At 44.9% G+C, this 16,016-nt stretch overlaps 1 protein-coding gene across 1 annotated transcript in view; it reads left to right on the top strand.

The window, feature by feature from the left end:
• LOC146862305 (bifunctional heparan sulfate N-deacetylase/N-sulfotransferase 3) overlaps positions 1-16,016 on the top strand; it is a 534,449-nt gene that overhangs the window by 477,125 nt on the left and 41,308 nt on the right. The window contains exon 12 of the mRNA XM_085641499.1: positions 9,668-9,777. Coding sequence (XP_085497625.1) covers positions 9,668-9,777 — 110 coding nt within the window. The remainder of the gene's footprint in view (positions 1-9,667; positions 9,778-16,016) is intronic.

Below are 16,016 nucleotides of genomic sequence, written 5' to 3'. Positions count from 1 at the left end.
AGGAAGAACATTAAACACCAGAGTCATCATGACATTTTTATTGTTGCTGAAAATTGCTGGAGGCCAGGAAGGAGGCAGTAAACGCTTTTAAAACCTTAATTTACTTGCAAACATAATGTTTCCACCCAAAGTCAGCGCCCGGTCTCACCGGTTGCACTACCCTAGAGCTGGCCCTTCTCAAGGGTCCAGTGACCTAAGTGACAGAGTCACTGTTGTTCTTGGCTGTGCTGCTTCATAGGCCTGCTAGCAAGACTGGAGGTGAACTTCAGTATGGATTGTGGTGGACAAACCTTGAAGGTTAACCCAGACTTGCCAGTGCTAGGGTCCACCTGCTGGTGCTAAGACACCAGTGCTTCTAAGGTCTTGCGAAGCCTTCTAAGGTCTAGCATGGGATTGTGCTCTCTCAGCAGATTCGTCTGGTGGACTGGTTATTAAGGCTGAACCTGGTTCCCCAGTTCCAAATTCAGCAGCTCTGGCCATAGTGTCACATCGTCTCCCCCACTGAACACCATACTGTCCCACTGAGAAAAACTCACACTGCCTTCAACTACAACCCAATTGCTGCAGGCTATAAACACCTGGATGAGGCTCAATTTAAATGACGAAATAGACAAGAGCAATATGCGACCTACCAAAAAAAGTAACATCATCCTGGAAAAACCAAACACTCATAGGGGAATGCAAAATTTAGCAAACCATGTGAAATGCAAGCAGGAACAACATTGTTACCTTAACGCTTTTACACTCACTATTCAGAAATCAGTGAGTGCTTTTGCCTGAAAGGGGCCTTGAATGGTCCCATTTCAATGTCCATTGCTGATACCCTTACAAAACGTTAGCAGTTGTTCGCAGAGCCGCAGTACACATTTTGTTTTCCAATCCACACCTTGCAGTGCCTCCAGGATTGGTGCACTAGTTGCAAGCCCCGGGAAAACAAAGACAAGAAAAAAAAATAGCGCTTCACTGGCAAACTCTGTAAAAGTGGCGCTGATGTGTTTGGGTGTGAATAAAATCAATCTGGCCAGTTTGCAACCACTGTCTTACTTTATTTAGTTATTTTTCATATTTTTAACCTTTTATTCCAGATGCTGCACCTTAGAATTAAAATACGACATTTCCAGCAAAAATGATTTTCTTTTTTGGATCCATTTCACAGGGGAGCAAATAAAAGAAAATAGAGGAAAGAGAGTGAGATCCCCATCTTGAAGTCAAGGTTTTCAGTAAGAGAAGAACTGCTAGACAGAAAGAGAGGGAGGATACAGAAACACAGCAGTGGTACTGAGAGTCCCTTCTCCTTTCACCATGAACACTATTGCGCCTTTGGACGTAACCACTGCTTTATGGGAATAAGTGCGCTTCCGCCCCACTGGGTCTCAAACAAGGAATTAAACTTCCCAACTGAATTGAGACTGTGTGTGTGTTGTCGGGTCATAAAAAGATGGAAGGAGGTAAGACCAGCAGCTCAATTCAAAAACATTTTTAATGGCGTTCCTCTACTGATGCACATTCAAACAATACCCCCCTCAGGTAATATTGAAGCCCAATATTGAGGTACATTTGTTGAGTTGAGTCATTGAGGAATGAGGGCAGTATTTCAAGTGGGCAGGTATTATCAGGCACTTCTTTAATTTAGGATAGTATCACCACTTCTCAGCACTTCTGCAATGCTTTTAATGCCGGCACTTCTCAGCAGCACGCAGGTACTCTAGGACAAGGAGTACCTGCACATCTGTATTTCCATTTCAAATGCTGGATCACAGAATACATGAATGAACTCGTGAAGGGCTGAAGGGCCAGTGATCACAGATTAGCACAGAGGTGGAGCCGAGTTCCCTTCTGAAGACTTGGTGGCTTGCCTCTTGCAGGTATCTGCACAGACCATGTTCTGAGGGCAGGGTCCTTGATCTGCTCTGGCACATCCACCACTGGAATCGCAGAGACCTCTAGGGACGCAGGGTTTGGTGACGAGGACGGAGAGACCAGAGGCACAACAGGTTATTATGTTGCTTAGACAATCATGGGTTCGACTCAAGGAAGTAGGTCTTCATGGTTTAGTTTTTCATGTCGGTCAACTTTCCAAGAACTTACTACCTGATAGTATCAAAGGGATATGAATATAGATCGCATTATCAGTATTTTTTTCTTACGTGCCAGATCAAGAAGGAGAGGTCACAAAATAAAACGCTTTTATTATAAAGAAAGCTGCAAATTAGGATTTTTTAAAAGCAGGATGTTTAAAAAATGATGAAAATACTGCAGGCCATGTTGTGTCTCGGTATGCGAAGTCTGCACAATGCAGTGATGCTAACGGATAATCGGACTCGGAGGAGGGACGTAATGATGTCATGTCCCGGCCGCTTCTGCGTAAATTGCAACCCTCATGCCAGACTCATTAGCTGGCTGTTGAACAGAGTAGATGTATGTGAAGGAGAAGGCAGACATCAGCAGTCTGAAGGTCTCCATTTTATGGAGTGACTTTTATCACTGGAAGGACCTTCATAAACCCGCAAAGTGATCAGTATGACATAGGAGTCGCCATGAAGTCACTGGTGCTAAATGTGCAGCTGCGTCGTCGAGCGGAAGATGCAAGATATTATGCCTGCAGGATCGTAATGAATGCAATTATGCGTGACCCAGCCGGCGCCTAACTGCGCGATACCAGGATATTGCATAGGCTGCCATGCTGTACGGGGCGATACTTCACTCGCAAGTTTCTGCCTCACTGAAGCGTGAGACCTTAATAGTGAAGCGGTTCATGCGGCAGAGAGACCTTGAGAATAAAACATCACTACGGCAGCCAATACACTGCACTATGTAGTGATCTGCTTTTAATGTAGTGCATTTCCCTTGCCCTGCTGTTCTCCCCAGCTATGTGATGTCATGTAGAATGTTGTGAATGTTGGGACTTGTAGAGTGGCAGTTGTGGAAGATGGGCTGAGTGGCCAGGAGGCTGCTCCAGGTGGGGCTTACTTAAAGACTTACAAAAGAACCTGTAAAGATACAACTAAGAAATAAACTACAACTACGAGACCAGTCTATGAGACTTCTTTCATTTCTACATTGGCGACGATTTGGAGAAGAATTTACGCGTGAAAAGGTGAAAAAAAAAGTTTGGAACTACAACTAAGGTACTATTTTGAACTATTAAAATTATCTGGCACCAGCCCCACCAGTGACCTCAAGATCGGTCGCCCTAGAAACTAAGGTTGCCAGATTCATTTAATTATCATAAGGGTGAAGAGAAGTTATGGCGTTTTACTGATTTAAATATGAACTGAGACAAGAGCCAGTGTTAATTAAATAATGCAGGAAAGAAAGTTCCAACCCTGACAACTGGCAAGCTAACTGATTAAACTGATTGTACAACGAGTGTAAAACTACAGTGCTTTGAGGAGAAAGTTAACCTGTTGCTACCTTCAGTTTTTTGCCTCCAGTGCGAAGTGGACAGTGACTGTAAGGCTCATTCGTGATTATTTTATGGAGTTATATTTTGCCTTGCTGTAGGATTGGCTTTGTGGCTACACCACTGACACAATTTGATTAACAAGGAAGCGCTGTGATTGCTCATGTATCCTAAAGTAGCCCCGGCCTACACTGCTTGCCCTAGAGTTCTGAGCTCTAGAAAGAGGTGGTTGCGCACGGTAAAGGTGCTTCCAGTGAACTGTGGCAAGCTGTGAATAATACGTGAAGCAACTGAGAGTTACCCCTTAAGACTTATGAGGCTAAGGTGTTTGTACCAGTTTAAATGGAAACTTGTGCAACAAGCTGTAAATTATTTGTGAGTGAGTTGGCTTAGTTTGCCATAATTTGGAGAGACAGCAACTTACAGCAACTTAAACAAAAGTGTGTAAACAGTAAATAGCCTGAAGTACGGAGTAGCTGTTTTCCTGATGTGTGTTTTTACTGCCAAGAAGAAACTTGCTAGTTTAACGCCAGCACCAAAAGTTTAAAAAGCTACTCATCCCAGCGCTGCACCTGATTTAATTTTGGAATACTGGCACCATGGGTTTTCGCCGGTTATCTTGCCTGCTGCAAGTGTGGGGAGTTACACGGTGATGAAATAGTATTTTCTGCCTCGTTTTTGCCAGTGTTTGTTGTTCCTACCATGTGTAAAGGTGACAGTTGCGCTTCGTTTAAAAAATTAAAAGTTGGCACGCGCAGCATACCTTGAGTAAAATGCCACGCGGATCTGTTTCAAGCCATTCATGACGTTTTCTTCCCTGATGAACAGAGTGCTTCGTGATGTCCGATTTCAAAGCTGTTTTAAGACGTTTTAAAGCACGAGCGTGCCGAGAACCACCCGGCATACGTCTCCTGTGCGTGGCGCCATCTTAAGGTCCGTTTTCTTTCCTGCTTCAGACCACGACGTATACACTGGTTTTCTTCTGTGTTTTGCCAACCACGACTTTTTGTTCTGCCAACCACGATCCTGTCTGAACTAATAAGTTTATAACCTTGAAGCTTACACAATCGGTGTATAGAAACTTTGAATTTCATTTCTGGAGTCTGCTAAGGGAGAAATGTTCGCTTGAAGGTATTATCTATTTATGGCAAAGCGCAATAATCTCACTTCATGACTGTAGCGCCTCTATGGGAGATGAACTGCAGCCCCTAACGCTTCTGGGGATATGCCTGGATTCATGTTTATTTTTCATAACGAGCCAAGAGACTGATTTACTTTTAACTTATATTTATCAGTTAATTTCAAATGTATGTACTGTAAATGCCACCATTTTATGTGTTGCTGATTGATGGTTTCCCTGTCACCCCATCAATGGGACTCTTGTGCCTTTTGCTTGATTGGTAATTGCTCCGCGCTACGAAGTAAAGTGCGCGAACTGGATTGAATTCTATAGTGTAATTCAACTTTCATTAAGTGAGATAGTTACTTGTTGAGGTTCTCCATCTTGATATTTTTAGGGTACTAGGCTTTGATTGGTTTTGTGTGGGTCTTTGTGTGTTGGAGCTGGTCTTCACACACTCTATTTTATTCTACAGTGTGGGTAGTGCACACCCTTTACACTGATTCTACCCTACACAGTTTTCATTTGTGCCTAGCATTAGTGTTTCAATCTGGTTACCCTTTTTGTTGTGATTTTGCTGTGTGTTTGATGGTTACCTCTAGTTGTTACATAAGGTTGAAGTGCGCAATGAGCAACATTCTTATTTTATTTAGTTATGCGCAATAGTCACTATAGGGAGGAGGTTTCCCCTGTCCAGTTGGTGAAGTGTGTATGCAGTAGAGGGCATGTAATATTCCCTGGTCCTGCCATTTGTTTAGGGAGGAGGATTCCCCTTTACATTGTGTTAAAAAATGGTCGATATGTGTAGGGAGGAGGATTCCCCCTATCCAGTTGGTGAAGTGTGTATGCAGTAGAGGGCATGTAATATTCCCTGGTCCTGCCATTTGTTTAGGGAGGAGGATTCCCCCTTTACATAGAATTCTATATTTCTTGTTATTTGATTATTCTTACTTATTATTATATTTACAGTATATTTCTTGCTAGATGTTTATCTTCTTTTACTACGCTTATAGAATTGTATGCTATTTCATTTTGTTAATATTATTATTATATTTACAGTATATTTCTTGCTAGATGTTTATCTTCTTTTACTACATTTATAGAATTGTGTGCTAATTCATTTTAATAATATTTAAAGGGGGAGATATGTAGTGATCTGCTTTTAATGTAGTGCATTTCCCTTGCCCTGCTGTTCTCCCCAGCTATGTGATGTCATGTAGAATGTTGAGAATGTTGGGACTTGTAGAGTGGCAGTTGTGGAAGACTGGCTGAGTGGCCAGGAGGCTGCTCCTGGTGGGGCTTACTTAAAGACTTACAAAAGAACCTGTAAAGATACAACTAAGAAATAAACTACAACTACGAGACCTGTCTATGAGACTTCTTTCATTTCTACACACTTGGGCAGTAAGAAGGAAGAGACAGAGTCCTGTTACTTCTCTGCCGCCCGTGAACCATGTGAAATGCAAGCAGGAACAACATTGTTACCTTAACGCTTTTACTCACTATTCAGAAATCAGTGAGTGCTTTTACCTGAAAGGGGCCTTGAAACGCCGAGCCAGGAAACGCCGAGATCAGCCTTGCAGCAAGGAAGAGGCGACCCCACATCCCGCTCCGTTCCGACCACGCACAAAATGGACGAACCTTCCGACGGTAAAAAAAAAAAAACAAACGCGCCCACCACGTGTAAAAGGGGCAGGAAGTAAAAAACGAGAAAGAAGCGAAAAAACACACCCCCGAATCCAAAAACGACGGGGCTTGTTTGGAGAGACAAAGCTCTTCTCCAATGGCTGACCAGCATTTAAGAGGCCAGCCAATGGAGAAGGGGGAGAAGAGGGGCGGGTTCAAGCCCCTCTTCTGAAAAACCTTAAATCTCGGAGCGAGACTGCGCAAGCGCAACCTTCGCAGCCGAGACCTAAAAATTACTATTACCTACCACTCAAGCCATTCTAATAGCTTTGGGGGTCTGAAATGGTCTGCATGTCACACTTGTCGGAGTGTGAGGGTTAGGAGATGTGTTGTTACTATCAGTGGTAGCATGGCAAGAGGAGCAATGTGTGGTGCAAGCTGCAGTGGCCTCCTGAACAGAGCACTGGAACTTCGTTTTTTAATACAGGATATTGTAGACTATGCAGTGCTTAATTTGTAAAAAATGACTGTCGGGGGACTGGTCCAGGTTTGAGTGACCTTAAATAATGTAGGTGTCTAACTTTTAATAGCAGACCCAGTATATCATTATATTCAGAGTCACCTGTAATATTATGAGACTATAATATATTCTTGATTTTCATTTATGTATTGCTTAATAAACAAGTCTTCGCAGGATAATGCATCCATGAATAGTCAAGCAGGCATATATATTGGGGAGATATTGAATATCCTCTGTAAAGCAAAGACATGTTTTTTGTTTACATTAGAGAATGTGAGTATGTGTTGAGAGGGAAATAGTGATCATGCAAGTATTATACACTAAGCACTTGTTAACTTGCTTCATGTAAGGTTTTTGAAACCCTGTGCTTAGACATTTCAAGATATATATGCATCCAAACAGTCTCCAGACAACTATACATTCACAAACTGAGGAATGCGGGGCTTTTCCTACTGGAGCCGGGTACTACAGAAATCATTCACAATGCTACCCAGAATATGTAGTCACAGGACTACTAACCCCCCTATCAGTGGCAGCTCCTCTGCTAAGGCGGAGGACCATCGCACCACTGCTCTGCCTCCTGCTCAGGTGCGGGGTTCGGGCCAGTGCAGGGGGGCAAGTGTAAATCACACTCTTAAAATGCGCATGACGGTTTGACCGGCCCAAGAGGGCCGGTCGAACAGTCAGGCGCACTTCGCATCTTCCCCGCCAGGCTGTATTACATAGCCTGGTGAGGAACATGCAAAGCCTTAAAGCCCCTGTCTAAATGCTGAACCACGGTGCTCAGACCAATGACAACGCTGCCTATAGCAGCGTTGTGATTGGGCAGGGGCTTCTGGGAGGCTGGGAGCTTCCTGTTGCGGCGAGGAGACGGAGCAGAGGCGGCAGCACCCTTCGTCATATAGGTAAGTGAGGATTTTTCTTTCATTCTCCCCTCTGCTCCCCCACCCCACCACCCGTGCTTAGTGCCCCCATATCTCTCATGTTATGACTGTAATCTTTCACCGTTCGCTGCATCAGAACTTTTCTCCCATTAGAGCCAGCATTCACTTTTCTCACTTAGCAAAATTTTGGAGCTCTTTGGCAGTTTGTGTATAGTTTGTGTACTACGAAAAATTGACAGAGAGGAGATTGGGCCAGTATGTTTTTTTTATGTTCATGCACTAGTCACTTTGGGGGCAGATTTGTCATTCTTTCACGCAGCGCAATGCAGCAAGAGACCATGCTGCGCTGTGCTGCGTGAAAGGAATTGATAAATCGCACTTAGGTGTTGCAAAATGTCAGGACAACGCAAAACCTTGATAAATGTGGCCCTTTATATCTGTAGGAAGTGGGGCATGATACTGGTTGTTGATAAAGGCGACAAACCCAAATGCATCCAGCCAGGCCCCCAAAAAAAAGCATTTAGCACTAACGCTACCCTGGTGTCCCAGCATTTCTTCCCATTGGAAATGGTTTGCATATTTAGAGTCATCCATACCTTTCATATAGGACTGATGACTATACCTGAAAAAAATTAATTAGCAGTGACGGGAGAATTTCTCCGGATACATTCAGATGTACATGCTGCCACCCTGGCAATGTGGCAAGAACCACAGAAGCACAGGTTGATCTCCACAGATTTCCATGGAACCTGTAGTGAATAAAGAAACATTGGTAAACTATAAAAAGATTCTATCAGGTTTGGGAAACGTGACATTATCAATGAGGAAAAGAGATACACATGTATTTTATCTTGACTGAAAGGGAGTAAAATGGAATTAAAGGATAGTTGGACCATTTTAATGAAAAACTGTTGGTCAGAGGAAAGAAATTGATTAACAGAGAACACCATATCAAGCACTTGAACATTCATGTCAGATGGGGAAGGGTAGGATTGAGACAAGGAATACAAATTGAAAGAATCAATATTTATATCAGATAACATGGCACAATCAAGCCATTCAGATATTATTGCTATGTGTTCTTTAAGGAATAATTGGTTCAATGAAATGCAGAGTGCTACCTTGGGAGCAGTAATGTGGGCAGAAAGTCAGTGCTTGCCAGGAACAGGGGGGAAAGATCTAAGGAAATAAACTGAGAAGACCTATATTGTTGATATACTAGGTAAACATACACCTATTGTAAATGTTTCCACACACTTTACTTGACCAATCAACGTGAATAATAAACTAACCTTTCAAGAGCAGGAGATTAAAGGGACAAACTGAACCTGCAGAAAAACAATTCTCAGTAAGGAAACACAAATAAAGTTTTAGCACCTCAGTGAGATAATGCGTGTAACTCATGTTCTGATTTGAGGAACTTAATATAAAAGGAGACAATAAAAAATCAAACTGCTTTTAACTAGGTGACGGTGGAAGGAACAAAAAGACAACAGAGACCAGTAAGAGACAATGTACCATTAAAGTGTTGTGCAATCAGAGGGGGGCTATTGCTCTTTTGAGAGAACAAAAGCAAATGTACCTAGTCAGAGAGGTCTTGGGTATGTGTCCTCATGAATGAGGTTATCATCAGATTTAGATGGTTTTATGGGCTCGGTCATCTTCAGCAGTAGTTATCTCACAGTTATAGTAAGTTTGCTTCGATAGGCTGTGTTTTTACTTGTGACATCCATTATAGAATAAGTGTATTAATCTTACCAATTTATAATTTATCTTACCAACATTACAGCCCATTGGTTTTTGCTCATTGTGTCACCAGGGACAGCTATTTGCAAATCAGCCTTGGGCACGCCTCAAAGGGTGCACACTGTTTAAATTCTGTATAAGACAAAATCTTGGAAGCCTAATAGTTGGTATTAGAATAAAGACTTATTAATAATCACAGATATGAAAGGTGTACGCATCACTACCACAATGTAAACCCTTGCTGTTTGTATTACAATGAATACTTGCATTTGTTTATTGCAAATGTACCGGGCACAAACAAACTGTCTTCTACAGACATCATTCAGTCTCCCATACACATGGACTGTGTTGTCTTTTTTGATCCACAGTTGCTTATCGTTGACGGGCAGCTGCTGAGAACAGACCCGGCTACAGTCATGGATGAGGTGCAAAGGTTTCTGGGAGTCTTGCCGCACTATAACTACTCTGAAGCACTTACGTAAGTTGGCTGTACTGTTATGAAACCTTTCAGTAGCTTCATAAAATTATCATCTTCCAAATATTGTGACCATCTTACAGATATTGTGACCTCTCTGTGTGGTGCCTCGTCAGGGCTCTGGTGTGTCTGCAGTGTATTTGTCATATTCCAGTGGCATTTGGCAGCTTTGAAGGCAACTGACGTCAGTAGAAATGGAAATTCATGATCCGCTGATGGCAGCGCTGTGACCTTTGTAAAATGAGCTGGTGGTCCCAGAGCATGTTTCGTGTTGTCAGATGTTATCATCATTCCAACTCTTACTTGGCATGTATGGGCAAACTTGTTGGAAGTCACAAGAGCAATGCTGAAGATTGCGTGCACCAACTCACCTCCTCCCCTCAATTATCCCTTCAGACATGTGAGCAAGACCTTTCCTGGTTGTTGCGGCAGTCGATTTAAGTGGTCAAAGGGGGTGTTTTCTCTTCTTTCTACCAAGCTTTAAAACACCAAACAAAATGTTGTGTGAGGGCCGGTTGGAACTATATTACAGAAGCCAGGATGCGATGGCAAGTTTTACTGTCCTGTTGGGACAGCATTAATCTACACTATACTCTTTGGAAATGTTTCAGTTTATATATTTACTTAGGGATTTTTGACTCAAATGCCCAAGCTAAGATTACAGCTCAGATCAACAGATATTCATGCGAGCTGTTTACCCACCTAGCCATTTTTCTCCAGATAGTTGGGCTATGGGTGAGGTAATTTCTACCATGGTCTGTGTTGGTCTGTAAGTAATGGAATTTTGCCTTATCAAATTTACACATACGCTTCATTGTTTGAGCTAGTAGCATGTCCTTTAGTTTACTATTTTTTCTTTTGTAGGTCCTCTTTTATTTCTTTGGTGCATATTTTTCTGGAGTGTCCCAAAGTTCCTCAGGCAGTCCTATCAGTGCTCTCACAAAGCTGCATCCTGTGCGGCCATTATTGTTAAACTGAATTGGAATCTCAGACTTTACATAGTATATTACTATTTTGCCATTCAAAGATGACCATTATGTTTAGAAGCATATTTTGGCCACCTTGGATCAATACAACACAAAAACACTATAGCATTCAAAGATGACCGTCCTTTGCGCTGTTTGCTGACCTGCCATCTTATAATGGCATTATGCACAGAATATCCTTGTTCTTACCATTCAAAGGTGGCCACCAAGTTGCTACTAAATGTTGCAGCTATGGGCCCTATTAGGATGGCAGGCGGTCTTCAGTGCGCCCACCACCCTAGCGGTGTTGTTGATCGTCTGCCAGCGGTGCGGCTGTCCCGCCCTGTAAATTAGGATGCGACCGCCACTGTGGCGGTTGTAGTCCGTATTAGCAGCACCCGCCGCAATGCCAAAGAAGCACGTCGTGCATTGCCATGCACAACTTGGCAGGCACCGCGTGGTGCCTGCCACCTTGGGCATGGCAATGTAGGGGGGTAACATAGGTACCCCCAAAGTGCAGCCCCCCACCCCTCTCAGCCCCCCAGGGGCCTGCAACGGGCCCCGATGCAAAACTCTGTATGCCTGCATGGAAAGGCCGGTTTTGGCATGCATCCTAATCTGGTGGACGGTGCCTGCTAGGCACTGCCACCATTTTGGGCCCCCTGCACCATCCGCCAGGCAGTCGGAACGATTGCTGGCGGCGGACGGTCTTTGCGTTTGCTGCGGACACAGTGATATTCCCAACGCCATCATAATCTGGCAGTGGGAAAATTCAGTTTGACGGCTAAAGGACCGCCACCGCAGGGCTGGCGGTTGCCACCGCCGGCGCTGCGGTTGCCACCGCCGGCGCTGCGGTGGCAGTCCTTCCGCAATCCTAATCATCCCTTAAGTTTTCACTATAAAACAATGATACATTATATACATTATTGCTGCAAGGTGCCCGCCGGCTGCTGGGTTTTTTAAAAGTTATTTTTGTACCTCAGGCATATTTCTATGATCTTCAAGTGGTGGCATGTTTTCTTTTTTTACTTTTCTTTTTTTTAAATTTATCTCCTTTATGCTTGTTGACTTTGTGTGTCTGTTTTACTTTAAATGGATGAGTGGGTGAATGAATGAGATAGTGGGTGGACGAATAAATGCATGAGTCATGAGTGAGTCGTAGAGTGCATGCATGATGACTTATTGAGTGCCCTAACTCACCAGTGACTGAAGAGGCACTTACAGTTAACATTCAGAAATGACGACCCATAGCACTGTTTATTGAGCTGCCACCTTTTAATGGCATTATGAACAGAATGTCCTTGTTCTTACCATTCAAAGTGATTAAACAAGTTGGTACTAAATGTGGCAGTTATGTTTGCAGTTTAAAATAATGATACATTATGTACATTATCGTTGCAAGGTGACCGCCCATTGCTGTGTTTTATTTTATTTTTATACCTGAGGCATATTTTTATGAACTTCAAGTGGTGGCATGTTTTCTTTTTTCTAATTTTTAGTTTTTTATTTTATCTTCCTTATGCTTGTTGACTTTGTGTGTCTGTTTTATTGTGGATTAATGAGTGGGTGAATGCATGAGTTAGTCAGTGGGTGGACGAATTAATGCATGAGTCATGAATTAGTGACAGAGTGCATACATGATGACTTATTCAGTGCCCTAACTCACCAGTGACTGAAGGGACACTTACAGTAATCATCCAGACCTTTTAGCCCTGTCAGTGCTTGATGTCTTTCTGTTTTCCTATATTTCTACTACTGTTTCCATTTTCTGCCATTTTCTCTCTTGCCTTGAGCCAAGTTAAGATATTAAAAAATAAGTTCCGGTCCCGTCACATGAGTGCCAGTGCCCACCACCTACACCCACCAGCACAAATTAAGCACTGCAAGCACAGAGCTGGTCGTTCTGCATATACAGCAACAACAGACAATTCGAGGGTTAAAGCGCTACAATGTGAAATCCCACAGCAGACAGTGTATTGTGTGGGGTGCCTTTCAGAATTTCTGACGTCATTCTATATTTTCATTCCTCTATTTATTTATTTTACCTGTGGGCTTCAACTGTTCGTCCTTTGCATTCTCCACTCGGGTGCATTCAAATTCTAGGCCACATCACATAAACTTTGCACGGGTGGAAGTAAACCAGAGAAAATGCTCCTTTTTACTGTTTTCGCTTCTTTCGTGATAGGGGATAGAGCAAACTGGATGTGGTCCAATCTATATTGCATTAATATATGTAAGTGTTTCGAATATATGAAACCTAATGAATTAATGGGCGTGTTTAAAATTGTTACGATTTTACTGTTTATGCGACTTCATGACGAAAAGGATAAAGGAGAAAATTGATTTTGCCCTTTTTGAAAAACAGGGACAACTATATTTGTTCAATTTCTTATTACGTGAACACAACAAAAATAGAACAGATTGCGTTTGTTTCATTTTTCTCCATGGTGCAAAACGTTGCACATTTTTGCATCAGTTCATTCTTTTTCTGTAATCTAGTCCACCGTGTATTCTTGCAGCTCTGCCCTTTTTCGAAGGTAGGTACACAATTCTTGAACTCGCTGCCGCCGCAGTCACTCTGTCATGATATAGTCGCTCTTAAAATCGAATTCCTGTAGACGTGGCTGGATTTACTACGCGGCTGTTTTCCATTTTGCTGCCGCTGTGTGTCCTGCGCGAGCAGTTCTCTCGGACGAGCATAGATCAAACGGCCACGGTCGCTCAACCCTAATCTCAGCACAAACACAACATGACCGAATGGAGCCTTTGGCAACAGACAGAGGTGATCTATGTGCTATCGCTCTCCCTCGTTACTAGGCTTTCTGCACACAGCAAAACCTGCAGGCTCAGCTGAGGGCCGCAGTCGATTCACTTGCAACAAATCACTGCTGGAAACATCCAGCCACAGAAATGTCACTGTCAAAGAGCGCGTCTTCTCTATCATGCACTAGCAAGAATAGCCGGGGGACGAGTCCGCGCTCCTGCGTTTACAGCCACTTGACCAGAGAGGGAGGTGGCGAGCGCGCGCGGCTGCCTTCAGCGCGAGCGCATTTCTTATTTATAAGCCTCGCTGTGGAAACGGCCTCGTCTCCACCAGCCTTTGTTCACCTCCTGCCGTCTACCCGCGGCTTCCTGGCCTTTTGAAGAGTAATGCTGCCCGTGTGGTGACTCAGTGGGTTTCCTGATGCGACAGCCAGGGCAGGTGGATGTTAAAGACGTAACTCCTCGTATCCTTCTGATTCTGTCTCCGAGGGCGGTCTGCTCGCTTGCGTGTCCTCCCCACTGGAAGCCGTGTCATGTGCGCTGTTATCTATAGATCACTCGGTGGCAAACAGATGCACTACTTGGAAAAACAACATGAACCGACTTAATGTGAGAACCTGGAATGACCTATCTTCAGGGTCGGATTGGGATCACAGTTAGGCCCGGGCAGTCCTAAAAAAAGTTGCCCACTTTCCCAAATGGTTAGTATTTTTTTTGTAGCTTTATATAGAGTGAACTCGGTCCAAAGGCATTGGAGCAATTACCATGGGCACCAGCTACAACGCACAAATTAAATTCATTTTTATTTTAGGTAGGGAGATTAAGTGATTTTGCCCAGATTCACTGGATGTTGAGCTAACGCCAGAACTCTATTGTACCTCTCCAGTTCAATCAATCAATCAGGGCCGATTCTGTGTGCCGACCAAGCAGTCCGGGCACACAGAATGGTGGAAGCCACTCCTCCCTGACCCGCCCACCTGCCCGCCCACAACCAGGCATAACTCCCGCCCGCCCCCAACCGGGCTGCTACCAATGCCGTCTGCTTTCTCGCAACGCTCCGACGCCCAAATGGAGCGGCCGCCACTGCTTCATTCCTTCGTGATGGTTGGATTTGGCGGTGATGGGGTCCTTGGTGAGGGAGAGGATCAGTTGAGTGTCGTCGGTGTAGGAGATTATGTTGAGGTCGTGCTGTCGGGCGATGTGTGCGAGCGGGGCCATGTAGATGTTGAACAGTGTCGGGCTGAGGGAAGATCCCTGGGGTATGCCGCAGATGATCTCGGAGGCTTCGGATTGGAATGGGGGGAGGCGGACGCTCTGGGTTCTGCCGGAGAGGAAGGAGGTGGTCCATTCCAGAGCCTTGTCTCGGATCCCTATGGCGTGGAGGCGTGCTCGTAGTGTGCGGTGGCAGACGGTGTCGAAGGCGGCGGAGAGGTCCAGGAGGATGAGGGCCATGGTCTCACTGTTGTTCAGCAGGGTCCTGATGTCGTCAGTGGCCGCGATGAGGGCAGTCTCGGTGCTGTGGTTGCTGCGGAACCCTGACTGGGAAGGGTCCAGGATTCTGTTTTCTTTAAGGTATCGGGTTAGCTGTCTGTTGACGATCTTCTCGATGACCTTGGCCGGGAACGGAAGCAGAGAGATGGGCCGGAAGTTCTTGAGGTCTCTAGGGTCTGCCTTGGGTTTTTTGAGTAGGGCATTGATCCTGGCGTGTTTCCAGCTCTCTTGGAAGGTAGTGGTCTCGAGGGAGAGATTGATGATGTTGCGCAGATGGGGTGCGATGGAGCTGCTGGCTTTGTTGAAGATGTGGTGCGGGAGTGGGTCTGACGGGGAGCCGGAGTGGATTGTGCTCATGGTCTTGATGGTATCATCGAGGCTCACATTGGCCCAGGCTAGCAGGGGGTCGTGGTCAATGGTGGGCGGAGAGTCTGTTGTGTTGATGTCTGTTGGGGCTGTCTGGGTGTTGAAGCTGTCGTGGATGTCTCCTATCTTGCGGTGGGAAAAAATGGCAATGGAGTCGCACCGGGCTTGCAACGGCGGGATGTCGTTGGTGTTGGAGCTGGGGTTGGAAAGTTCCTTCACGATGTTGAAGAGCTCCTTGCTATTGTGTGCTTTGTTGTCGAGGCGGTCTTTGAAGGAGGTCCTCTTGGCACTCCTGATGAGGTGATGGTGGTTGCGGATGGTGTCCTTGTGGGCTGCGTGGCTGTCCGGAGTCTGCTCACTGTGCCATTTCTTCTTTAGTTTCCGGCAGGCTCGCTTGGAGGCTAGGAGTTCTGGGGTGAACCAGCTGGCCCTCTTGCTGGTGTCTCTGTAGGAGGGTTTCTTCAGCAGTGCGAGGGTGTTGGCACAGGCGTCGATCCAGCGTCTGAGGCTGTGGGCAGCGTAGTAGGTGTTGGAAGGTTCGGTGGGTGGGCTGAGAGTGAGGTTTGCGTGTAGTTGGTGTTCGGTGATTTTGCTCCAGCAGTGGCGAGGGATCTGTTGGGTGCGGTGGTGTGTGGTGAGTCTCTGGAAGGTGAAGTG

The sequence above is a fragment of the Triturus cristatus genome, chromosome 2_2 (genome assembly GCF_964204655.1).
Source record: "Triturus cristatus chromosome 2_2, aTriCri1.1, whole genome shotgun sequence".
In the NCBI taxonomy this organism is placed as follows: Eukaryota; Metazoa; Chordata; class Amphibia; order Caudata; family Salamandridae; genus Triturus; species Triturus cristatus.
Note: the sequence above shows the minus strand (reverse complement) of the source record. Positions and strands in the feature narration are given on the sequence as shown.